The sequence below is a fragment of the Diceros bicornis genome, chromosome 11 (assembly GCF_020826845.1).
Source record: "Diceros bicornis minor isolate mBicDic1 chromosome 11, mDicBic1.mat.cur, whole genome shotgun sequence".
Lineage (NCBI taxonomy): Eukaryota > Metazoa > Chordata > Mammalia > Perissodactyla > Rhinocerotidae > Diceros > Diceros bicornis.
This window is the reverse complement of record NC_080750.1, coordinates 38,248,091-38,274,167: the sequence shown is the minus strand read 5'-3', so window position 1 is coordinate 38,274,167 and position 26,077 is coordinate 38,248,091. Positions and strand designations below refer to the sequence as shown.

Genomic DNA, 26,077 nt, shown 5'->3' with positions numbered 1-26,077 from the left:
TTTCTTTTCCCCATTGTATGTTCTTGGCTCCTTTGTCAAAGATTAGCTGTCCATAGATGTGTGGGTTTATTTCTGGGTTTTCGATTCTATTCCATTGATCTGTGTGTCTGTTTTTGTGCCAGTACCATGCTGTTTTGGTTACTACAGCTTTGTAGTCTATTTTGAAATCAGGGAGTGTGATACCTCCAGCTTTGTTCTTTTTTCTCAGGATTCCTTTAGCTATTCGGGGTCTTTTGTTGTTCCATATAAATTTTAGGATTCTTTGTTCTATTTCTGTGAAAAATGTTGTTGGAACTTTGATAGGGATTGCATTGAATCTATAGATGGCTTTAGGAAGTATGGACATCTTAACTATGTTAATTCTTCCAACCCAAGAGCATGGAATATCTTTCCATTTCTTTGTGTCTTCTTCAATTTCTTTCAGAAATGTTTTATAGTTTTCGGTGTACAGATCTTTCACCTCTTTGGTTAAGTTTATTCCTAGGTATAGCATTCCATCCAAAAACCGAAGAATACACGTTCTTTTCAAAGGCACATGGAACATTCTCCAGGATTGATCACATATTAGGCCACAAAACAAGTCTCCATAAATTTAAGAAGATTGAAATAATACCAAGCATCTTTTCTGACCACAACGGTATGAAACTAGAAATCAACTATAGGAAGAAAATCAGAAAAGCCACAAATACGTGGAGATTAAACAAAATGCTACTGAACAACGACTGGGTTAACGAAGAAATCAAAGAAGAAATCAAAAAATACCTGGAGACAAATGAAAATGAAAATACGACATGCCAGAATTTATGGGATACAGCAAAAGCAGTTCTAAGAGGGAAGTTTATAGCGATACAGGCCTATCTCAACAAACAAGAAAAATCTCAAATAAACAATCTAACAATGCACCTGAAGGAACTGGAAAAAAAAGAACAAACAAAGCCCAAAATCAGTAGAAGAAGGGAAATAATAAAAATCAGAGCAGAAATAAATGAAATAGAGACCAAAAAAACAATAGAAAAAATTAATAAAACCAAGAGCTGGTTCTTTGAAAAGATCAACAAAATTGACAAACCTTTAGCTAGACTCACCAAGAAAAAAAGAGAGAAGGCACAAATAAGTAAAATCAGAAATGAAAGAGGAGAGGTTACAACAGACACCTCAGAAATACAAAAGATTATAAGAGAATACTATGAAAAGCTATATGCCAACCAATTCGACAATCTGGAAGAAATGGATAAATTCTTAGAATCATACAACCTTCCAAAACTGGATCAAAAAGAAGTAGAGAATTTGAATAGACCAATCACCAGTAAGGAGATCGAAACAGTAATCACAAACTTCCCCAAAAATAAAAGTCCAGGACCAGACGGCTTCCCTGGTGAATTCTACCAAACATTCAAAGAAGACTTAATACCTATCCTTCTCAAACTCTTCCAAAAAATTGAGGAGGGGGGGAAGCTCCCTAACTCATTCTACGAAACTGACATTACCCTGATACCAAAACCAGACAAGGACAACACACACACAAAAAAAGAAAATTACAGGCCAATATCACTGATGAACATCGATGCAAAAATCTTCAATAAAATACTAGCAAATCGCATACAACAATACGTTAAAAAGATTATACACCATGATCAAGTGGGATTTATTCCAGGGATGCAGGGATGGTTTAACATTCGCAAATCAATCAACGTAATACACCACATTAATAAAATGAAGAATAAAAATCACATGATCATCTCAATAGATGCAGAGAAAGCATTTGACAAGATACAGCATCCATTTATGATAAAAACTCTGAATAAAATGGGTATAGAAGGAAAGTACCTCAACATAATAAAGACCATATATGAGAAACCCACAGCTAATATCATCCTCAATGGTGAAAAACTGAAAGCCATCCCTCTAAGAACAGGAACCAGACAAGGATGCCCACTGTCACCACTCCTATTTAACATAGTACTGGAAGTCCTAGCCAGAGCAATCAGGCAAGAGAAAGAAATAAAAGGGATCCAAATTGGAAAGGAAGAAGTGAAACTGTCACTATTTGCAGATGACATGATTTTATATATAGAAAACCCTAAAGAATCCACCAGACAACTTTTAGAAGTAATAAACGAATATGGAAAAGTTGCAGGATACAAAATCAACATACAAAAATCAGTTGCATTTCTGTACACTAACAACGAAGTAGCAGAAAGAGAAATTAAGAATACCATCCCATTTACAATTGCAACAAAAAGAATAAAATATGTAGCTACGTCTTTGGGTTTTTGTTGTTGTTTGATTTTTTAGGGTTTTTTGTTTGTTTTTTTTTTTGTTTTTTGTAGGAGATGGTGGCCCAAGAAGATCAATATAAACACATGTCTTCTGGGCAATTTTGTTAAGCCTTTGGCTATGATATTTACTTGGTAGAGGTTCAGCTATTTCACTAAAGGATAACTGGTACTGTTTTTCTTTGTGGGGGAGGAGTGTATGCTACCTAATTTCCCAAAGGCTTGATGAATACTGTTGTATTTTATACTGGATAAGAGAGAAATGAATGCTTGATAGAGAAGTTTTAGGCATAGGAATATTTATTTAGGATAATATGACTTTGTATTTTGTTTTCAGTGTGTTGTGCTATTACCAAAAGTTTACATACTTAATATAATATTTTGGTAGCACTTTATTGTATGGCACTTATAGCCTCCATTTTATAATATGTTATATTTCTGCCTCATCTACTATTTAGCCTATAGTCAATGTCATGTTATTATACTTTTCATCATTATAACCATCAACATCACTAATTTTGTTGAGCACTTACTGTGTACCAGGCATTGTGTTAAGTACTTTGCATGTATCATTCACCAATCCTTGTTGCAACCTCCTATCATCATATACATTTTTACAAATGAGGAAGCTGAACTCAGAGATGTGATGTAACTTTTTGAGGGTCATACTGGTGATAAATTGTAAAGTTCAAATTTATACCCCCTGAAGTCTATCTGCCCTCTTAGCCACTTCTTTGTATGATCCCTCATAAATAATGCAATATAGCCACCTGGAGGATGAGATTCAGATTCCTGAAATATCATATCAATTAACATAATAATTTGCACCTGGTAGACATTAATTGATTATACTTGAGTAAATTGTCTTAAAGTTTATTGGAATTGTGTAATCTTTTCCTTTCTTTTCATTACTATTACATTATATTTTTATATTTCTGAGAATAGTTATCAATTTTTTGTTTTAGTACATTTTGCACTATTGTTTTATGCATTGAGGTCTCATAGTGGACTTAAATTGTACTGATGAAACCTGGATTAATTTCCAGTACACTTCTGCTGACATCATAGAGAACTTTATATTCTCTTGCATTTAATTAAACTCTACTCTTGGTTCCTGGCTGAGTTTTATTTGTTCATTCAGCATTTATTGAGTGCATAATTTATGTTAGGCTAGGCACTAAAGTTTTTGTTCAATAAATGAATGAATGATTACCTTTACTGTGAGATTAATAGAATATAAACTTTTGGGAAGTGGTTTTTTAATGATGTTTTACCCTTTTCTTATAGCCTCCATGGTCTCTGGCACATGGCTGAAGGAGGTATTTAATAATAATTTATTAGTTGAATGATATTATATTGAGATTGTAGTAGTTAGTTGAGATATTATATTGAGATTTTAATAATATCTACGTGATGGTGGAGTAGAAAAATATGTAGTGAAATCTGAAATATTCAGACAATCTGTCTAGCACAAATGTCTTTATTCTCCTTTCTGACATAGAATCTGAAATTTATTTTATCTATACCTAGTAAACACATTTGTAAATTATTTCATTTATTCAATTAATATTTACTGTGCTGCTGATTTATAATGCTATGTATGAGTTAGAAAGGGAATAAAAATGTCCCCATTCTTAAATAACTCATAACATACCAGGGGAAAAATTTACTCATTCGTTCATCCAATAAGTATTTGTTAAGCATCTGTTATATGCCGGCTACTCTTCTTGACACTGGTGGCATAGTTGTGAAAATGGAGCTTACATTCTGCTGGGGGAAGATAGGCAAAAAGTAAACAAATAGATAAGACAATCACAAAACACGACTATCACAATGAAGGAAATAGAGTGATGTAATAGACTGTGTGGACCTTCTTTAGATGAAAATGTCCTGAAGTGCTCTCTGAGGAACTTATATTTGATCTGAGATCTGAAGGAGAAGAGGACCAGTGGTGTGCTGCTAAACTGACTTGCCTGGGGGGGGGAGGGGAATGCAGATATAACATGTCCTGACTTTCATGGTATAAATATTCCTGCTGTGGCTGATTTCAGGTTACCAAGGGCGTAATGTCTGGATTGCAAAACTTCTAAAAATTTAACAATTGACTCTTGAAAGCTGGTACAAGCCAACTGCAGCACATCACTGGAAACAATATAAGAGCAATCCAGGCTGTGAAAAAGCCCTGAGAAGGGACAGGAGTTGATTTATTCAAGGTCCTGAAAGGAAACCATTGTGGCTATAGTGTAATGTCAGAGAAAATAAAATAGTGATATGAAGTCATGTGGCCAGGAGTCAGATGATGATGTATGGCCCTGTAGGTAATGGCAAGGAACTGATTTTTATTTTAAGAATGGCGGAAAGTCATTGAATGGTTTTGAGGAGACTGTTATGATCAAATTTCCATTTTAAAAAGATATGTTGACCTCTATGTGCAGAATGGAGTAAATAGAGGCTAGAGGGAAAACAAGAGACTAATTAAAAAGCTAGTTTTCAGTCCAGGCAAAAGATAATGTTGGCTTACTTGGGTTATTGTTCAACACATATCCACTCCCTTCCTTCTCCATGTTGGGTTGGAGTATACTTACTTGCTCCATTGACTTTGAGCTTGGCTGTGTGCTTGCGTTGACCGATAGAAGATGAGACGACATAATGCAAGCAATAGTTTTAAATGTATTAGTGGTTTAACTTGTCTCTTACACTCCTTGATTTGCCATGAAAAGACCATGCTGCAGGATGCACCCCTCCAACCTGGCCTATTAAAGCCAGCTGACTCACAGCCTGAAGCAGTGCTGCTCTGGCCAAGTCAAAGGACTGTGAGCAAGAAAAATCTAAACTTGTAACTTACTGAGTTTTGGTTTGGTTTGTTACGCAGTATTATTGTGGCAGTCGTTGTAGTGATAGTAAAATTGGAGAGAAATGCACAAATTTGAGATATATTTTAGTGATAGGTAATGAGTTTCTGGTTTGAACGGGTGGCTATATGGTGATATTGTTTACTGACACAAGAAAGATAAGAAAGAACAGTTTTCGGAAGAGCAAATCAAGAGTTCCATTAAATATATAATATTTGAGATGCTTATTAACATGCAAGTTCACATATAAGACAATTGTATACATGAGTCTGAAATTTTGAGGACAGGTGTGGGCTGGAAAATGAAATTTTAGAGTCATTAGTATAAGGACATAATTTATCCAGGGAACTGGATGAAACCTCCTAAGGAACAAGTGAAGTTAACATAAACAAAACGGCTTATGATAGCGGCCCAAGGCGTGCTATTCTTTAGATACCTGGTAGAAGAGGGAGAATCAGCAAAGGAGACTGAAAATGAGCAGCCTGGTTTTCACAGGAGTAAAACCAGGAGACAGTGTTGTCACATTATCCCTTCACAAGAGAGTCAGTCATTGTCCTTGAGTGCTGCTGAAGGCCCAGTAAAAAGCAGACAGAGATTTGTCCATTGGGCATGATACCGTGGAAGTCAATGTATCCTTGATAAGAGCCATGACTGTGCAAGCTGGATTGGGAGTGGACTGAGAGTAAGTGGGGTGAGGAAATGCAAATAATATGTGTAGACGACCAGTTTAAACATTTTGCTATAAAGCAAAGAGAAACTGAAGTTTTTGTTTTGTTATTAAGTGTTAGCTATGATGATGAGGTAGTCAGTGTTAAAACCTTTTATTTGAACCTTGGTCAATTCTTTTACCCACCCCGCTTACTATTTATTTCAAATCTTTGCCACTCTCCTGGAGACCCTTATCAAACTTCTATCCCTTTCTCTCAGTAAATGACCTCACCTCCTGCTTCATGGCGAAGATAAAGGTGTTGATGGTAAACTATTGGAAACTTATCAATAGCTACCTGAAACCTTATCTACTTTCTTCTTTTAGAAGGAAATGCCTCTTTTCTCTACATCATGGCTAAATTCTATTCTATCCCTTCCATTCTTTGTCAGGAACATATCTTATCTATTATGTATTATTTGCTTTCTTCTGTTTCTACCTTCTCCTTTCCTGTAATATATAAGCTTCCTGAAGTCTCTCCTATTTAAAAAATATCTTGACACCAAAACATTCTTTCTCACTTATGTCCCTGTGGTGATCATTTCGTTTTTCTTCTTTCCTTCAAACCACGTGTCTTGAAAGGAGACTCTACATTTATTATCTCCAATAACTTTATTCCTTCAGAATAGTGAAATCTTGCTTCCAATTCCATCTTTCTATTAAATTGTCCGCCAATAACCTCCTACTTACAAAAGCTAAAGGATACATTTCATTTCTTGTCTTAAATTTATGAGATAATGAAAATAAATTTTCATAGCAATGCAATTGGAATTACTCAATTATTTGTGCAATTATTTAATTATTTAGCTAATGTAATTCCCCAGAATACAGCCTTCATCATCTCCAGGTTATTTCTTGCATCCCTGGTACCTAGCAGACTGCCTGTCACATTATAGGCATTCAGCAAATATTTGTTGAATGAATGATAAAAACACAATCCTTGTCCTCAAGAGACCAAGAAAGAGTTCACAATCTAGTGAGGAATTGGCATTCTATATAACACACATGTGATGGAAATTCCAGCAGTAGAAAATCGTATGACATCCACCCAGCCCACACACTAGAATGTGAAATGTCAGTAAATTGCAATCTGTCATTCTTGACTAATGAATCTGTAAATTTGAAACGTTGTTTTAAATTTTGTTGTAATTACTTCATATGAAATTGAATACAGTTTGAATAGTGAGTCTTAAAAAGATAGAAAGATGAGAAAAGTATTGTAGAATATACAAAATCTAAACCCTCATTCTTTGAATGAAAAGGATCTGGATTTAACCTACATGAAGCACTTTTATAGTATCATTAAGTCTCTGTGTAGAGGAGACCTTAAGCCTTCTAGCCCAACTAATTTCATGATATAAAAGCCCTTCTATAATGTTCTCCAGAAAGTTTCTGCCCAATCTCTATCAGGAGACCCTTGTGACAGGGAACACAATCCCTTTTACAGTATCCAATTTCTGAATTATTAAAACTCTAAATTCTAGAAAACTAGTTCCTGGTAACTTACATAGGTCCAGTTTAACTATTTAAGATTAGCTGCTTTCAGCCACCTGAATTAGAGCTCCTGTTTTCTTTTTTTGGTGGAAGGGGGAGAAATGGGATTCTTTATCAAGGTTAGGGGAGAAATGGGAATTAGTTGAAGGAGGAAAGTATGTAGTATCTATTGTATATGATAAAAAAAATTTAAAGAAATTAATCCATGTCACTGGCAAACATGAAGTAGTGATATTAAAAATTCTATGTAACTGAATAAGAGGTGTTAAATATTTTATTTATTGATTTGTATAACAAATGTCTGCTAAATGCATTAGGTATTATAATGAGGTGCTGAGGATTCAAGGGGACTAACTCCCAGTCCTCATCATCACAGGTGGGCTAAGTAAACAATAAGTGTTGCAAATTGTTTCTATGTTCAGATAGACCAAATAACGTGCCCTGAGTTGAGTCTTGAAATGTGAGTGACTAGAAAAATGGGGAAAAGTACTTCAGGCATTCCTTCATTCAACACATTTTTATAGAGCACGTGAAAATCCAAAATGGAAAAAAACAGAAGAAGAAATCTAAAGACTTAGGGCAGAGCCCAGCTTCTGTGCCTGACAGTCTCTGCATATCTCTGGTGGCCTCAAGCTTTCATTTTCATTGGACTTTGCCCGAGTGAGGCACAGAGAAAATACCTATGGCACATGCAAGACAGGAAGTCAGGTCAAAGATGCCCCCAAATCTGAGACCCTCCCCCCAACAAGGTGATGCCATCAATGAAAGACTAAACCAAGAAAATAAAAATGCCTTGATCTGTAAGAAGGAAATGGCAAAGTAACTTGACTATCTCATCCTTGGCTTTGAGAGAAGAAAAAAAAGAAGTTTCCTCTTATAATTCATAACCACAAACAAGCTCACCTGGAATTGAATCAGAATCCAGATTACCAGTATCTCAAAAATCCCTAAGTGAGAAATTAGTTTAATGTTATTATGAGTTGAATGTTCCCTTGATTGCCTGAAGGAAAACCAAATTGTTTCTTGAGGAATAGATCTTAATCCCAAATTGCAAATAATTCCCATTCCTATGGAATATGAGTTTACGTTTAAAATAAAATCACAAAATACGTGAAGAAATTAGCCACTGTGAGTGAAAGATTTAGACCTCCAGCTCCCCCAAAATGAAGTTACATTTACAAAGACCATAGAGATTAGAATTATCTGATATAGAATAGAAAATAAGTTATGCTTAATATGTTTAGAAAGTAAAAGTATAAAAATATGAATGAACTAGAGACTATGAAGATGTTCAGGAAGATTTGATAAACAACTAAAGGAACTTTAGAAATAAATATATAATAATTTAAATAAGAAATTGAATGTTTTGAAATACAGATTTAATAGAGCTGAAGATAGAATTAGTAAACTAGAACAGATATCTGAAGAAACTTACAAAAAGAAAGTATATTGGAGAGTATATTGAGAACTTTTAACATAAGTCTAACCAGAATTTTCTGATTAGGATACACTAGAGAATGGGGAGAAAGGTGATTTTAGAAGAGATAATGACCACTGCTTCTTGGAGACCTGATTCTAGGTCTGAGACACGGAAAGGACAAAATGAGCCTAGAACTCTTTCTGTGGCAGAATGGAAGGAATGTTCAAAGACTAATGGAGATATGTCAAAATGGTACAGGAGCTGGCTGGTGAACTTTGGCATTATGAGCATCAAAAAGAATAGTGATGGAAGCATATTATAACACACTGAGTAAAAAGGATTAATGTGTCCCAAAAAGGAGGAAAAAGGAAAAGAGAAAAATCTCTCCCTTACAGATTAATGCCAGTTTATAAACGTAGAAGGAATGTTAGAATTACAAAAAACATCATTTTGCAAGTACCAGTGTAATGACTGACTTAGACAGAAATTATTAGTGGATGCTGAAACCTTTTTTATGAAAGGTGAGTGGGGAACAGAATATTCACATGTACGAAAAGTATCAGCCAGAAATTATTTATTAATTACAAAGGGAAAAAAATACTTTCATAATGGAAATATTTGGCAGTTACCATCTTAATCAAATGATCAACTTTGCAACACCTTTTGATGTGATGTAACAGGAAGGACACCATATCACTTATGTACTATTCCTGTCAAAAATATTTAATTTCAATTTAGTCATAAAGAAACAATGAGGTAAATCCAGATTGCCTATAAAAATATCTATGTCAAAAAAGATGAAAAAGAGTGGGAGGAATGTTCTAGGTCAGCTGTCCAGTTGAAAGGCAATGCAAGCCACAAATGTAATTTAAAATTTTCTGGTGGTCACATTAAAAATAGTAAAGAGAAACGGGTGAAATTAATTTCAATGATATATTTTATTTAATTTAATTCAATATATGAAAATATTATTATTTAAACATGTAATTAACATAAAATTATTAATTATTTATATTATATTTTTGTAGTAAATCTTAGAAATTCAAAGAGTACTTTATATTTACAGCACATCTTAATTTAGAGTAGTCATGTTTTAAGCACTTAGTAGTCATATGCTGGTGGCTACCATACTGGACAGGGCAGTTCCAGTTTAAAGTAGATCTAAGAGATCTATGTGATCCTTGATTAGATCCTGGATTGAAAAAAATAAATAACTAGAAATAATATTTTAGTGGACAATTAGGGGAATTTATATACAGAAAATAGAAGTATATTAAATAACACTATTGTTTTGTTGTTAAATTTTTTGAATGAGTATTGTGAATATGTAGGAGAAGTAATTCTTTGTAAGAGCTATGTGATGAAGTATTTAAGGGTGAAATATTGTGCTGCTTGGAACTTACTTTCAAATGGTCCAGCAAAAAAAAAAAATTATGTATATACATATATATGTGTGTGCATACATATATATCAGTAAGGCTATAAAATATTTGATTTAAACAATTAAATTAACAAGCTTGGTTTATTAGATGAATTTAGAATAACAATGAGAGAATACACACTATTTTCAGACAAATATGGAACATTAAGAACATTGACTACATGCTGGCCTATAGAGTAGCAGTAAAATTTCAAAGAATTTGGAATTATACAAATCATATTCTCTGATTACATTGAAATTAAATATAAAAACAATGACACAATGGTAATTTAAAATCCTATGATTGGAAATCAAAGATTATTTATGGAAAGTATAGAGGATGGATTGGAGGATATCATGGCTGGAGGCAGAAATTCAAGTGAGGAAGCTATTCGTGTTCCAGAGGAGAGATGATAAAGGTCTGTATGGAGGCAGTATTAGTGGAAAAGGATGGAAGGGATTTAATAAATGATTGTATGAGGAGGTGAGGGAGATTGAGTAGTAGAAGTGGCTTCTAGGTTTATGGATGGACGGTAGTGTCATTAATTGTGAGAGGGACATGTTGATTGGGATGTCTTTGGGACGTGTATAGAGACAGTTGGTTATTCAAATATGGCGATTGAGAGTGGTCTGAGCCAGGATACACAGATTTTGTGAGACATTCACCGTTAGATGATAAATATAGCCATGGGAGTGGACCAAATCATTCAAGAATTAGAAGGCAGGCAAGGAAAGAGCCGTGGGCATAAACAACAGCTGGAGGTCGTTGAAGCAAAATGAGCTCATGAAAGAGACAGGTGAAATAGTCAGAAGTGAAGGAAATTGAATGGATGATTGATTACAGGTGAATGAATGATTGGTTCCAGCTGAACTCTGAGGAAAGCATGGTAAATAGAGTTAAGGACTAGAGTTCTTTGGTTGGCAGTTCTAATGCTTTATGTTCCATTTGTTTGATTTCATTACAAAACCCCCAAACTCATCGATTTACCTGCATTTTCTTTTCCCAGTCTCCTTGTCTGTCTCTTATTTACTAATTATTCTAACCAGAAGTGATTTATAATTTATATTCCAGAACTGAAATTCTAGAGTTTGGTGTAATTGCTTTAGAGGCTAGACTCTACATAAGGGGAATAGTTATGGACTCAGAGATATTATAATTTGCCCAAAGTCACACAGTAAGTCTGATTCCCCATCTAAGAGGTTTATCTAAACTAATTAGAAGTGATGTTGGATTTTCATATGCTTTAATTTCCTTTCTAGAAATCTCCTTTAAGTCTATACTACTTTTTCTAGGGGTATAACTGCACTTATTTTTTATTTTGGATATAATCCTAACATGATTTATTTAAATGGTACTCTCTAGTTCCTTCAGTTTAGCATTTAAATGGATTATGCTCAAAGTTTTTAACAGATTTTTTTCTCAAAATGGGCATATCTTTTACTGTATTATTACAGTAAAACAAGCTCATTCTAAAGATCTAAAAAAAGATACTGTTAATAGTTTTAGTTTGGTGTAAATGTTAGACAGGATAAGTTGGGCTCTGTCGAGCAACAAACACCAGTTTCTAAGTGGCTTTACATTTAATAAATATTTATTTTTCCCTCACATCACAATGTGATAAATAGTTCCCCTGTAGCTCTGCCATTTGGTATACAGGCTTCCACTGGCTCTGTGGCGGGGAAAGAGTGGGCTGGAGGAATAGTTTAAAGCCCAGGATTGGTAGTGGCTTACATCTCATCTGCCCACATCCTGTGGGCCAGAATCTAGTAACACAGACTCAACCTAATTGTAAGAAGTCTGGGAAGTATAGGGGAGTGCATGGATTATTTGGTATGAAGTAATGATCTCTGCTGTGGTATGCATTTTCCATATTTTTCTTGTGCATTTGCAATAGATAAATCAATATACACACATATCTATGTATTTATATATGTATTTTTTATAAATATGAGATCATAAGTAGTGAACGTTTATTTTCATATGCTTTCAAAAGAATATGATCCTTTCTTAAATAATAACTTGTGAGCTTCATCACATCCTTTCCAGATGTACAGTGAATCTGCTCCTGCTTATGTCTTCAATTCCCAGGGTGTTCAGATGTAAGCATCTGCAATCTCTTGATCTATACTGGTTTCTTCCCCATTTTATATCATACGTATAACAATCTCCCTGCCTTGAGAAACAAAACAAAACCAAAAAATTTCACTCGATCCTAATGCTGTCTTTAATTTCTGTCGTTCCATCCTTGTCTTTCTTTCATGGCAACCTTACTTCCTTTAGCATCACTGAAAAATTCACTATCAATCTCTAGATTGCCTATCTTGTGACCTTTCCTCCATCCTCTTTCTCCTTCACTTTTCTGCAGTGATTGTCACTGTTAGTAGTGCTGTCCATTGAGTGTGGTCATCATGTTTTATTAAAAGTTATATCCTACATCTCCCCTCTCTAGGAGTTAGAAATTTTCACTAAGTAGATCTTCCTTAAATAAATAAACAAATATGCATATTGAGTATCAGAGAGATTAAGAATGCAGGCTCCATGGACTGCCTGCCTGGGTCTGAATATGTACTCTACCTACTACTAGCTATGTAAACTTGGGAAAGTTAATCTCTATTTCACTGCTTCAGTTTCCTCATCTGTAAAATGGGGATAATAATAGTACCTAATTTATGGGGTGGTTGTGAGAATAAAATATGATAACCCATATCCAGCAATTAGCACACTTTGCATATGGCAAATATTTTTTTTTTTTTGCTGAGGAAGATTTGCCCTGAGCTAACATCTGTTGCCAATCTTCCTCTTTTTGCTTGAGGAAGATTGTCCCTGAGCTAACATCTGTGCCAATCTTCTTCTATTTTTTATGTGGGTCACCGCCACAGCATGGCTGACAAGCGATGTAGATCCGCGCCTGGGATACGAGCCCCTGAACCTGGGCCGCTGAAGTGGAGCTTGCCAAACCACTATGTCACAGGGCTGGCCCCCTAGATGTTTCTATTTTTAAGACTCAAACTTTTAAGTTCTTTCTCTACTTCTTCACCTTAATATGATATTTCTCAACCTACAGTGTATCTTTACATGGAGTGTGTCTTTTGAACTCTATTGTCACCCTCCAAAGGAAGCAATGCAGAAATTATTCTCCTTCCATGATTAGGCACCCAAGGCACCATGAACTCTGGGGGGCAGTAGAGCAGAGTGATGAAGGGTGAATTTACAGTCAGAGGAATACAGGTTCGAGTTCTGGCACTGCACTTTTTAACTTACAAAATCTTTATAAGCTGCTTTCCTCATGTGTAAAAGCAATAATCATAGTAGTTCACCAAACAGAAACAAAAACAAACAAACAAAGCACCACAAAACAGGTTCTGAGGCTTAAGTGTGAAATAATCATAGGGAGTGCTAACCAACACCCCTGGTATATTGTAAATAGTCAATAAATTAACATTCTGTTAAATAGTCAATAAATTAACATTCTGTTTTACATTTCTCCAAAATTTTTATATTCTATGTTATACATTTAAAATCTAAATTACATAATGCATTCAACTGTGCTCTTCTATTTGTTAGCATTGACACACCAACTAGTTTGTAAACAGAGGGTTTCATCTTATATGTTCTCTGTATCTTTATTATATCTTTAATATACCTGAGCTAGTAGCTAGAAGGTGCTTAATAGATATATGACAATAATTTGTTATAAAGTTTCAAACTATGTTAGTCCCATTGTCTGTACAAAATAGAAAGTAATAGGTATTTAAAAAATATTGATGTAAATTACTCTTTAGACTCAAAGAACTAGATTTTTTAATAAAAGCAGACCTTTCCTTTGCTGGACTTCAGTCTTCCTTTCTATCAAGTGGGTGGGATTTCTGGAGCACGCAGTGTTCCTATTTACATTAACTAATGATTGCTAAATTATTTTAAAATAACACGCTCTCCTATAAAAGCTAAGCCTTATGATGATGATGATGATAATGCTGATATGTATAAACGAGGCTGTTTATATTCATTGGTATGTGCTGTTGCCGACATTTCTCCGGGAGCTATCTCCTTTCTGATATATGCAGTTCATTTACTCTCTACTTTCAGTCCTAAATTTTAGTAATTGCAAAACCTCTGAGGAGCATGGGGTGAAGAAAACCACCCAAATGTGTTTTTAAAGTATCTTTGTGTTAGTAATTTTTTTGAAAAATATTGTACCTCCGGTTATTAAAAAATCTGTGATTTGCAATTTAATTCCAAAAATGCACTTAGAACTTGAAAACTAATAGTATACAATTAAAACTATTTTTTTTAAATTCCAGAACAAGTGAAACTGGGTAAAATAGTGACTAATATTGAATCAGTGAGTAAAAAAATGGAGAAAGAAAAACAACAGCGTCATGGGAAGTCCAGGTACTGCCTACTTAGCTACCCTATAGAAAAGATATACTTTTCTTCTCCTTTGCCAATATTTCCTGACCAATTGTCATGGCTTCTCAAGTTTATTAACACCCCATGCGTGAGGCTAATTTATCCTTCTGCTTGAGCCCTCAAAGCATATCAATTATCAAAATTTTAGTTTTCAGTTCAATTAACTTTTGAACTGGAGGATGTCTGAGTAGTTAAGTAAACCATCTGGGTTTTATAGTACACAAACTCAAATCCAATTTGTGGCTTTCTTGAGAAAAATGCCATATTTTATGATAATATTACATAAGTTTGGAATTTTAATAACTTATCTGCAGCAATTATGGAGCAGAGTTAAGTTATAATTTTTCTTTTTTAATTTAATAATTTAAAGTTAGCCTTTTTCTAACAGAAGGTGAGGCTGATCCTACAGAGCATAGTTCGAAGGCAGATATTTTGATCATTGCTTCTGCTTTCCGAAGGTGTCTGGAAATGGGTCAGTTACTTTTCTGAGTTATTCCACTGAATAACATCATTGTTTTCAACGTAACTTTACAATTGTGTACGTAATTGTTGGCCTTAAAGCTATGGACAGAACCTCTAAAGACCCTTCATCACATTTTGTAAGAACATTTATACTTGTAGGCTATAAATACTGCTCTGTTGAAATGTATTTTTCAGTGGCTTGTTTTATATTAATTCATTATATAACATGGTCAGAAATTTTTGGGGTAATTGGCATAGTTATAAATAATAGAAATTTGAGAAAATGTTGCCATGGCTATAAAGAATGTTATGGATCTTCCAACATTTATCCTGTGAACTCTGCTTAACACTAGAAGATTCATGCTCAGAAGTAACCACTTTCTTGGCTTAAGTGTAATCAACACTCAAATTTGGAATAGTGAAATGTATGTACCCTTTAATACTGAGGGTTTGCTTTTATCCATGGTAAGGGAAGATATTAATTGCAAATGAAATGATTGTATTGAGAATTTACCAGTTTTTAAAAATTTCCTTTCTGCCATTACTTTATTTAACCCAAGACCCAGGTTGGTCTAGCAGAGTGGTAACTGTTACAATATTATTTAATATACCAATTAAACCAAATAGTTTAGAATTTCAAGTAAGCTTTTAATAACAAGTTAACTGAACTAATTTGAAAATCTACCATTTGCAGTATATTTAGATGGGGCCAGTAACCCAAGGAAGAATAATAACAACTTAGGGACAAATGGAGCACTCATTAGTAATAAATCTGATCGGGTATAATATCTTTCAGTATGTCTTTCTCAAGAGAGTTGAATATTTCTCAAAGAACTATTTCTTCTGCAACTGGTGGAAGATAAAGGTCTCTTGACACCTTAACTTTCCATTTTTAATGAAAACATGTCCTGCTTAATGAGGAAGATCAACACCCTTTGAAATTAAGAGCAAGTACATGCACTTCCAAGGACAGCCCGGGCACATAGAGCCTGAACTTCAATCCACCGGGCTACCTTGTCTTTATTTTTAGCTAGCTTATCATGGTAACTTGTTTCCTACCTTAGCAGTTAGCTTCATTTCATTAATGTTAGAAGTGTGATGGGAATGGAGAAGGAAAGTCAAATAAGTGTTCTGGGACAGGGTGGCTCAGGGTTTCAGAAAACCTGTGCTTAGCTAGACAAAATGTCATTAAACTGAAATTTTTATTGAAATCTAGTTCACCACATAATGAAGATAAGGAAACTTAGCAATGAGGATATAAGTAACAGAAAGGAAAATTGAATCAGTCAGGAAATCAGGTAAGGGATGGTTAACAATGCAGGGATAGGGTCTAGGACTAATTAGCATGAATTGCCCAACTTTTTGTGAGACTCTTGAAAGGTTTCTATTCAAGACAAATAGACCCCTATCAGAGAAGTTGTATATTTGAATCATATATTTCAGTTCCCCTGAAGAGGCCTTGGAAAATACTAATTTTTGAAGGTGACACGTAATATTTTTAGGTAGATCATAAAAATATTGGCCCAACAAAAGAAATTTCCTTGGACAATACCTGAAGACATATGATAGAATCTTGTAAATGTATGACTTCTTCCTTTTCCCAAAGATCTGTATATATGACTTGTAGAGGGAAAACAAAATTGAATATTTCTGCATTTTCAAATTTAAGTTGAAGGAAGTGAAGTTCTTCAATGTACCTTTGAATTCTAACTTCAAAGATTAATTATCATACGTTAACATACTCTTTTTATGACAATAATGATAAATGTGAGTGCATTCTAAATGTTAATTTTCCATCAAGGAAATTCATTTATTATTGATTTATTTCTTAGAGCTAATTTTTTAGTTGATAATATTTGGTACATTTGAAGTTATGACAACTGCATTTCTGTAAATGCATTCTGTAATTCAGGCAAGTGAGCCTGGACTTCTTCCCCTAGTTTTGTGATCAGTGAGCGCGTGCTATGTGTTACATGATGATTTGTATTTAGATTATTCTGATCAATTTAATAATAAAATGAAGATATTATAAAATAGAGATAGAATCCCTCATGGCATTTCACATTTGTGTTGAAATGACTCTACCATTTCACATTAATGTTTGTAAAATATTTGGGTTAAGTGGATAAATTGTGGTCTACTTCTATTAGAATCTTTCATTAAAAGGGAATCACTGAAAAAAATGCAGTTAATAGTTCTAATTTGGAGTTTTAAATAATATTTAACCATGGATCAGATAGACGAAAGCAAAGCAAACTGAGACCGATCAGTGTATCTTGGCCCCATTCTTAGTGGCATACGAGTAAATTCTAGAATTTCAAATAGAGTTTTGCAAAACTTCCTGAACACTTAAGCCTCTCATATTTTCCCTTAGAAATATGATTTTGTCATATTAGGGATACCTCAGTTCTTTGACCAACTGCAGGAGAGTGACCACGTGTGTGACAGCTAGACTAATGGATCCTAGAAGTCAGTCATTTATGTGCTATATTGAGTGCCTACTATGTACCTAATTTAAAACTCTGAACAGGACAGTCACACTCTCTTCTCTCATAGACCCTAGGCTTTTGGTGGGCAAAATGTTTTAAAATCCTAAAAATTTCTATAACATTTATGTAACATTTAAACTAGCAATTCCATTTCTCAATGTTTATAAGAAGAGAAGAAAATAATTGGACAGGTGCACAAATATGAACGTTCAAAGATTTTCATCCTTATTTATAAATAACAAAAAAGTGGAAGCAACCCAAATATCCAGCAAAAGAAGATTGGTAAATAAACTATCAGTACGTTAAATCCATACAATGGAATGCTATGTAATGGGCTGAAATAGCAATGTGCATCTTTGTACCTTTACAAAGAAAGATATTCATGATATAAACTGCAAAAATAAACTAAAAAGTTCACGTACATTTATATACACATAAACATAGCAAAGGTATAGAATATATTACACATGTTAACCATGACAAATGGCATCAGTATAAAGTAGTAATAAGGAGCTTAGTTCCTGAAGCCCCACTGCCTGTTTTCAAATCCTGGCTCCACCCATTTCTAGCTAGGGTAATCTGAACTATATCCACTTAACTCCTAAATGTCTTGGTCTCTTCGTTTATAAAATAGGTATAATAATGGTAAATATCCTGAGGCTTGTTGTGAGGATTAAATGTGGCAAGACACATAAAGGGCTTAGATTAGTGCCTGGCCCATAGGAAGCATTTCAGGATTTGCAATTATTACTAAAATATTAGGGTGGTGAATTAGTAGTAACTTTTATTTTCTCCTTTTGCTTATTTACATTTTCTAAAGTTTCTACATGGTACTTGGTTTTTCATTCAGCTGACTTGGTTGAAGGTCTCCAAGTCATGGTAGGAAGACATGTTACTTAAAATCTCTTGCAAAACAGAGAGGGAATAGATACGATGCATGTTCATTTTTCTGATTTTTGTTAGTTTTTTTGTTCGGAAAGAAAATGTTCATATTATTCACGCTCAGAGCCAGCAAAATTTGGTATTATTTTGTCTTCATTCAGTCCTAAATGTTTACAGAGGGCCTACTATGTGCCCCTTACCCTGCAGGGCACTGAAGGTACAATAGGTGTAGTCTCTGTTGACAGGAGACAAGTGGTCTTTTCTCTGTGATTAGTATCTAATCCTATTACATTAGTCTTGAAAGTTTGTATTACAAAATATGGACTATAAAATCACTTAAAGCTCTAACTTGATGTTTTGAAAACAGAATGTTGGATCCATTATATGGCTGCCCTATCATCAAACTTGGCTTGCCCTTGCAACCCAGGACCTCCTCTTCCATGGGGCTTCTGGAAGAAGATGGTGAGTCTTATTGCCTAAGTGTTGGTAGCAACACAGTGATTTTCATTATTTTGCATTCATTTAAAATGAGAAGTCAAATAGCCGGTATTGAACAGTCATTTCCTTTATATTTCTTTTCAAATAGTGTATCAAAAGATAAAGAGATTTCAGAAACAACTACTACTAATTTTCAGTTTCCTTATTTGAACTTAAGAGATTTGATTTTTTTAATGTGTGTGAATATTAAAGATTTTAGGAAAGTATAAGGATAAATTCTAATAATTTTGAAAGTATCTCTATAGTTGAGTTGTTGTTTTAAAAAAATTACATAATTCTTCAAAAGAAAGTATAGATAATTCTTTAAAGTCCTTTAAGTGTGACTGAGAAATTCTCTGGAACTTGATGAGTTACTTGAAGACCTAGGGGCTATGGATTCAAAGAAACTATTTTGTAGTTTGCCCTGTTTTTAACTTGTTACTCATGTTCTTGAGCTTCAGGCTGTCATTAAGGGGAAAACTCTTCTTGTAGAATGGGACTATTTTGATTTTGGAAGAAATTTTTGAAAATTTGCAGAATAATCTCCTCCTTGGGTGCTCAAGGCACTCTTGCATAAAATTTCCTTTATTCAACTACAATTTTACCAGCCTTTATTTGTTTGGGTTATTATAGAGGGAATTTAAGCACCAGGTGGATGCTTATGTAACACATTTTCATTAATCCAACCAATATTCACCAAAACTGTTAATATTTGTGAATAATGTCAGAATCTTGAACACATGCAATAGGTCTGTTTAAAAATTTTGATTGTTATGTTGGTCCACAGCTTAAATTCTTTTAAATCTTGATCAGATAATTTGAGGCCCCAGGATAGTAGAAAAATGTGTGGGTCTTAATTGAGTCTAGAATTGAATATGTAAGTGAAGAAGTAAATGCTGTCAAAAATTCCTCATAAAGCATAAGGTCTAATGGGTGAAATAGTTTTAATAGATAATAATCTTGAAATCTGATAACCTGAAAGCTGAGATTTACAGCCCTTAACTACCTCATAAGTGAAAGTTCTACTAATTCTGTGACAGTTAGAGTTTATTCAACATCGTCCTAACGGTTGATGAAAGCCTCTGTTTTCAAATACCATCCACCTCAGATAAATCACGTGTGTCTTCCCCTTGTGGAGGAGCTTCGTAGCTCGTTGAAGGGTTCAGTAATTCTCATGGCTTTAGTCTGAATGTAGAAATTTATTTGTCTTCTTTTTCCATATACATGGAGCTTACTATACAGGGCCTTGACCACCGTTTAGTCATAAAGAAAAGATAGAAGACCTTTCTAAAATATTTGTTGAGAGAGTCCCGGTTACTAGCTACAGATTATTGTGAAATTGTGGCTAGAAGGCTGGCAGAATGGGCAGTTACCTACATGGTGTTTTGAGATTTGCTAAAGGTTCTATCCCTGCAAAAATGTTCTGTTGAAATATCTGAAATATTTACTAATGGAACCATAACTTCTTGGAGGCTAAAGACTCTATACTTATTACAGTGACTGGCACATATTAGGCATTAATAAATATTTATTAAAAGAATGAATGAATGAAGACAAATTAAAAGGAGAAGCTACACAAATGGAATATACTTCTATATGTGTATCTGTATGTCTGTTTCTGCATACTAGGCTGCATCTTGATAACTGCTAAAAGAAAAAAGAATTTGTGAAAGTAAAATACAATAATAACAGCAATAATTATAAATATTGAAAAGAATAGTACTGGACGTTATTTTTCTTTCTTTCTTTTTTTGGTGAGGCAGATTCACTCTGAGCTAACATCTGTGCCAATCTTCCTCTATTTTGTATGTGGGTCACCACCACAGAATAGCTTGATGAGTAGTATGTAGGTACATGCCTGAGGCCAGCCCCCAGACACTATTTTTTTACAGTTCTTGTTTACACTGATTGTATGTAGACTGCAGAGATACCATAAAAATCAGTAGATATTATGTAGTTTATTCTATATGCTTTAAAATCAAATTGTTGGGCCGATTATTGGTTTTATGATATAAGTCTCATATAACTTCATGGAGAGCTGGAAGGTTGAACATGCTGAAAGTGTAAAAAATTGCAATAAAAATCATTTCCAAATGTTATAGGGTAGCTGTTCTTTTTTCCTTAGAGATCTCTGATTTTTTTTTTTTCATGAGGAAGATCAGCCCTGAGCTAACATCCATGCTAATCCTCCTCTTTTTGCTGAGGAAGACCAGCTCCGAGCTAACATCTATTGCCAATCTTCCTCCTTTTTTTTCCCCAAAGCCCCAGTAGATAGTTGTATGTCATAGTTGCACATCCTTCTAGTTGCTGTATGTGGGACTCGGCCTCAGCATGGCCGGAGAAGCGGTGCGTCGGTGTGCGCCCGGGATCCGAACCGGGGCTGCCAGTAACGGAGCGCGAGCTCTTAACTGCTAAGCCACAGGGCCTGCCCTATTCTTTTTTTCTTAAAATGAAATGTATTTTTAATCAAATAAGACTGAGAATTTCATCGCTGCTTTGTTGTATGTGAAGTTTTTGTTTTGTTTTCAGCCAAACCACTCTTTTATAATTGCAACATTTTTTATAAGGGCAGAAATATCTGAAGCCTTGTGACCAGTGACTTATTTTATTTCACATTAGTAAAATGTGAAAAACGTTGATTTTCTTTTTCAATAACCTAGGTGTGGCCCTGGCTTTGTGTCTTGGGTGAAAAATAATGAATACTTTTTTATGCTTGTTAATTTTTTAGTTCATTTTAAGACTATAGCCTAAAAATTTGCACAACAAAGCTTTTCTTCCCATCATTATTATAACTCTGTTCAGTTTAGTCAGTCACAGCTTCACTGAATGTCTCAGTCACTGAGGTCTATGTAATAATAGAATGTAGCTTAAATTGTGAAAGAATGTAGATCTTGTGGTTTTCTCTTGGATATATGGTAATTTACTGGGCTCTTAAATTAAAATTGCCCAATTCTTTTTTATAATAAATTATTATTATATATATATAAAATTATTCTTATTAAAGGAAAAAGGAAAGCAAATTAGAACATAGAAATTAAGACAAAGTCATGATTTCTATCCACTTGACCATAAGATATAATAATAATATTATTATTTTATATATATATAAATGTATATATCTTATACTGCTTGAAGCCTTGCCTTTTAAAGCAGTACTGCACAGTGATTAAGAGTAAAGGCACTGGAGTTATTTTAGTTACTCTGATGAGGTTAGAATTCTGGCTCTGCCCAGTTTCTATCCGGGAAACCTCATCCAAGTTACTTAATCACCCTGTAACTCAGTTTCGTCTTTGGTTAAATGGGGAATAATAACAATACCAACCTCAAAGTTTTTAGATAATGCTTATAAAGTGTATAACATACATCCTAATGCTTAATAAAAGTGAGCTATGATTATTAGCTACAATTCCCTAGATGTAAAGAGTAAAGCATAATAGACTTGAAAATCTAGTGTTTGGCCACCTAGCTTTGACCCTATCATAAAGGATGTATTACTAGAAGCACGAGACACACCTCATGACAGCACTGACTTACACTATCACAGCACTGAACTCAGGAAGAGAGGTTTATTGTCATGGTGTAAATGCAATCACTGTGGCCTTTCCTGGATTCAACTATTTTTGCCATTGTCATTGTTAGCATCCTGTTCTAGACCTTGAATCTGCCTGTTTACCCTCCTATTCCAATAAGTTTGGTAGGTCACTCTTAAACTGGTATTCCTCAAGCACCCCTTTCACCAGTAATTTCAAAGCTTTCTCCCATCTTTATGACTCTAAGGGAATAGGCCCATGGTAGAAACTCTTTAATAGACTTTTTCAAAAGAAAGTTCTGGGAAGAAGGGAGATGTGTCCAAGAAGCCCACATTGCCCTACATAAGAACCAACTTGCTATGTGGCTGGGTGCACATCCCTTCAGTTCTCTGGGCTTTAGCTTCATCGACTGTAATTCTCAAGGAAAGGATCAAACTGCCTCAATGACAGAGATGAAAGGTTAGAAAATTTTCTTTTTCTGTATGGCTGCTTCTCAGATATTAAAACCTCTCTACATAATCATTGGCGGGAGAAAAGAGGACCGACCCCCAGACTGCTCTTGGCAAGATTTCCTACTGCTCCCTACTTGCCAGGTTCACAGCCTTGAGACCCTCAGGACGAATCTCATTAAGTATGTCCTTTAACTCTGTCTACATTAGTCTCAACAAGACACCTAGGACTTCCAAATCACTTCTTACCACCAAAACCCCACTCTCGGTATAATATTGTATGTCTTTTTTCTGACTTCATTCTTCCCTCTTCCCACTCCTGAAACCTGTTTGCTCTTCTCCCTGAACTCATAGCCAGTAATCTGCAAAACTCCTAAATCCTTAACTTCTTCTAAGTGTTCCCTTCACCTTCTTGGTCTAACTGAAATCTGTGCTCTGTCGCCACCCCTGAGGCCATTTCTTCCTCTGCTGCTCTCTCAGGTGGTGATGGTCTTCTCTACCATGCCTCACATCTCTAGGATTGGAAATGAGAGGTGACTTCCTAATTCCTTATGCTGTTTTCACATCATTTACCCCTCCTCTTCCCTAAAACTCCCAGCTTTGAATTTCATGTCATCAAATTATATCCTCCATTACGTCTCCTTCTTACGGTAATCTGTTGATTTGTATCCATTCTCTCTTATCTTAAAGAATTTAGCCCTTGGATCCTTGTTACTTTCTCTAGCACTAGTGTAATAACTCTTTGTGATTTCAATATCCAAATGAATAAACTCTCCAATTTATTGGCTTCTCCGTTCCTTGAGCTCTTTTCCTCCAATGATTTTGCCTTCCATCATACTACATATATTCTCTGATAGTTATGGCCTAGAGACCTTTGAAATATTTCCAAAATCTTGCTTTGAAGAGCAGCACCATTCAACCAGACCTCCTTCTAAGCTCCAATTTTTTTTTTAACTCCCCTGGAAGTCTTGGGGCCCCCCAATGTTCATAGGAGGCCTGGTGATCAATTTTTGAATTTCTTCTCTAGCTATACCCATTCTCTTGGTAATTTTATCCAATCCATGGCTTTAAATACTATTTATATGCTGATAACTCCAAACTTATATCTTCAACCTGGTTATTTTCCTGAACTCCAGCTCATGTTCAAGTGCTTATTCAGCATTTGCACCTGGATTTTTTTTTTTTTTTTTTTTGGGAGATTGGCCATGAGCTAACATCTGTGCCCATCTTCCTCTATTTTATATATGGGATACTGCCACACCATGGCTTAATGAGCGGTGTGTAGGTCTGCGCCTGGGATCTGAACCTGCGAACCCTGGGCTGCCAAAGCGGAGCACGTGAACTTGACCATTGCATCACCAGGCCAGCCCTCTTCACCTAGATTTTTTTTTTTTTTTTTTTTTTTTTTGTGAGGAGATCAGCCCTGAGCTAACATCCGCCAATCCTCCTCTTTTTTTTGCTGAGGAAGACGGCCCTGGGCTAACATCGGTGCCTATCTTCCTCCACTTTATATGGGACGCCGCCACAGCATGGCTTACCAAGCAGTGCGTCGGTGCGCGCCCGGGATCCGAACCAGCGAACCCCGGGCCGCCGCAGCGGAGCGCGCGCACTTAACCGCTTGCGCCACCGGGCCGGCCCCTTCACCTAGATTTTTAATAGGTACTTCAAACCTAATGTTTCCAACTCAGGAACTTTGTACATGGTATTCTCTTTGCCTGGAAAGCTCTTTCCCTTAGATGTCACGGCATCACTCCTTCACCCCTTCCAGGCTTTGTCCAAATATCTCCTTATCAGTGAGGCCATCCCTGACCAGCCTATCATAGTAGCAACCATACCTCCCAGCTCCGTTTACCTCTCCTACTTTATTTTGATCTCTAACACTTAAGGCCTCAGGACATATTGCCTATTTTACTAATCTGGTTTTATCTGCCTGCCTCCTCCTGCTATAATATAATCTCCATGAAGGCAGATAGTTTTGACTGATTTGCTCACTGCTAAATCCCTTGACTGATTTATTCACTACTAAATCCCTTGGACCCAGAATCATTCCTGGCACGTGGGAAGTGCTCACTATATTTTGTTGGATGAATGAAAATACTGCTATTTTATTTTCTAGAAGAGTGGTACCAATTTTCATATTTATTTTTTCTATTCAACAAGGAAAGTTATCTAATTTATTAGAATAAATATTTTCACCCATGGCACTCTAATATGCTATTTTCGTCTTGAATAAAAAATACAGCTGGATACATGCTGAGCGGCCTCAGCATGGCCTGAGAAGCAGTGTGTCGGTGCGTGCCCAGGATCTGAACCCAGGCCGCCAGTAGCAGAGCGCGCACACTTAACCACTAAGCCACTGGGCCGGCCCAAAGATAAGTTTAAAAACCTGGCTGAACTGGCAGAAAAGCATAAAAATAATAAAACCAGAAAACATAAGAAACCTGATTCTATAGGGGTTTAATGTTCTTTAAAGTAGTTTGTTTTTAGGACTCATACCTATTTCGGGTGGCTAGAACTTTCCTAGTTAAAAAAAAAAGCCAAACAACAGAAAACTGGCATCACTTCTTTCCTTCTTCCTATCTATCTATCATCTATCTATCTATCTATCTATCTATCTATCTATCTATCTATCTATAGATATCATCTATCGTCTATCTATCTATCTGTCTGTCTGTCTATCTATCTATCTGCCTATCTATGTATCCATGTATTTATTGTCAAGCCTCAGGTATCCAGAATTAGATTATTAGAAATCCTTGTTTCGTGATGCATTATCATCACTTGTCCATGAATTGCCCTCTTTTATTTTTTGTATTATTTAATATTATAATGAATACACACAAAATCACCTCACAGCAAAAGGGCTATAATATTGATAGCAACTAACATCTCCTTGTGTGCCCCTCCCAAATTCTATCCCTTTGCTTCCACCCTAGATTTGGAGGAGTTCTGCTATTAAATTCTTGATACTAATGCTTTGTTATATTGTGGCTAGTCTTTTCACTTTCTTTCAGGTGTTTTTGATAAACAAATAATATTTATTTAAACATAGTAAAATGTAACAAAAATGTTATCCTCCCTGGGATAATAAAATGACTATGAAGCACTTTAGGTTTGCTCTTCCTCTATTCTGAATTTCTTATTATCATTGTCTGTTATTTCAATAGCTTTTTTTCAACTTTAATTTCGCAAGGCATGCCATAATTATC

At 35.1% G+C, this 26,077-nt stretch overlaps 1 protein-coding gene across 1 annotated transcript in view; it reads left to right on the top strand.

Moving 5' to 3' along the window:
- The window catches only part of IQCM (IQ motif containing M), a 334,584-nt gene that overhangs the window by 30,973 nt on the left and 277,534 nt on the right, over positions 1–26,077 (top strand). The window contains exons 4-5 of the mRNA XM_058549817.1: positions 14,471–14,561; positions 18,774–18,874. Coding sequence (XP_058405800.1) covers positions 14,471–14,561; positions 18,774–18,874 — 192 coding nt within the window. The remainder of the gene's footprint in view (positions 1–14,470; positions 14,562–18,773; positions 18,875–26,077) is intronic.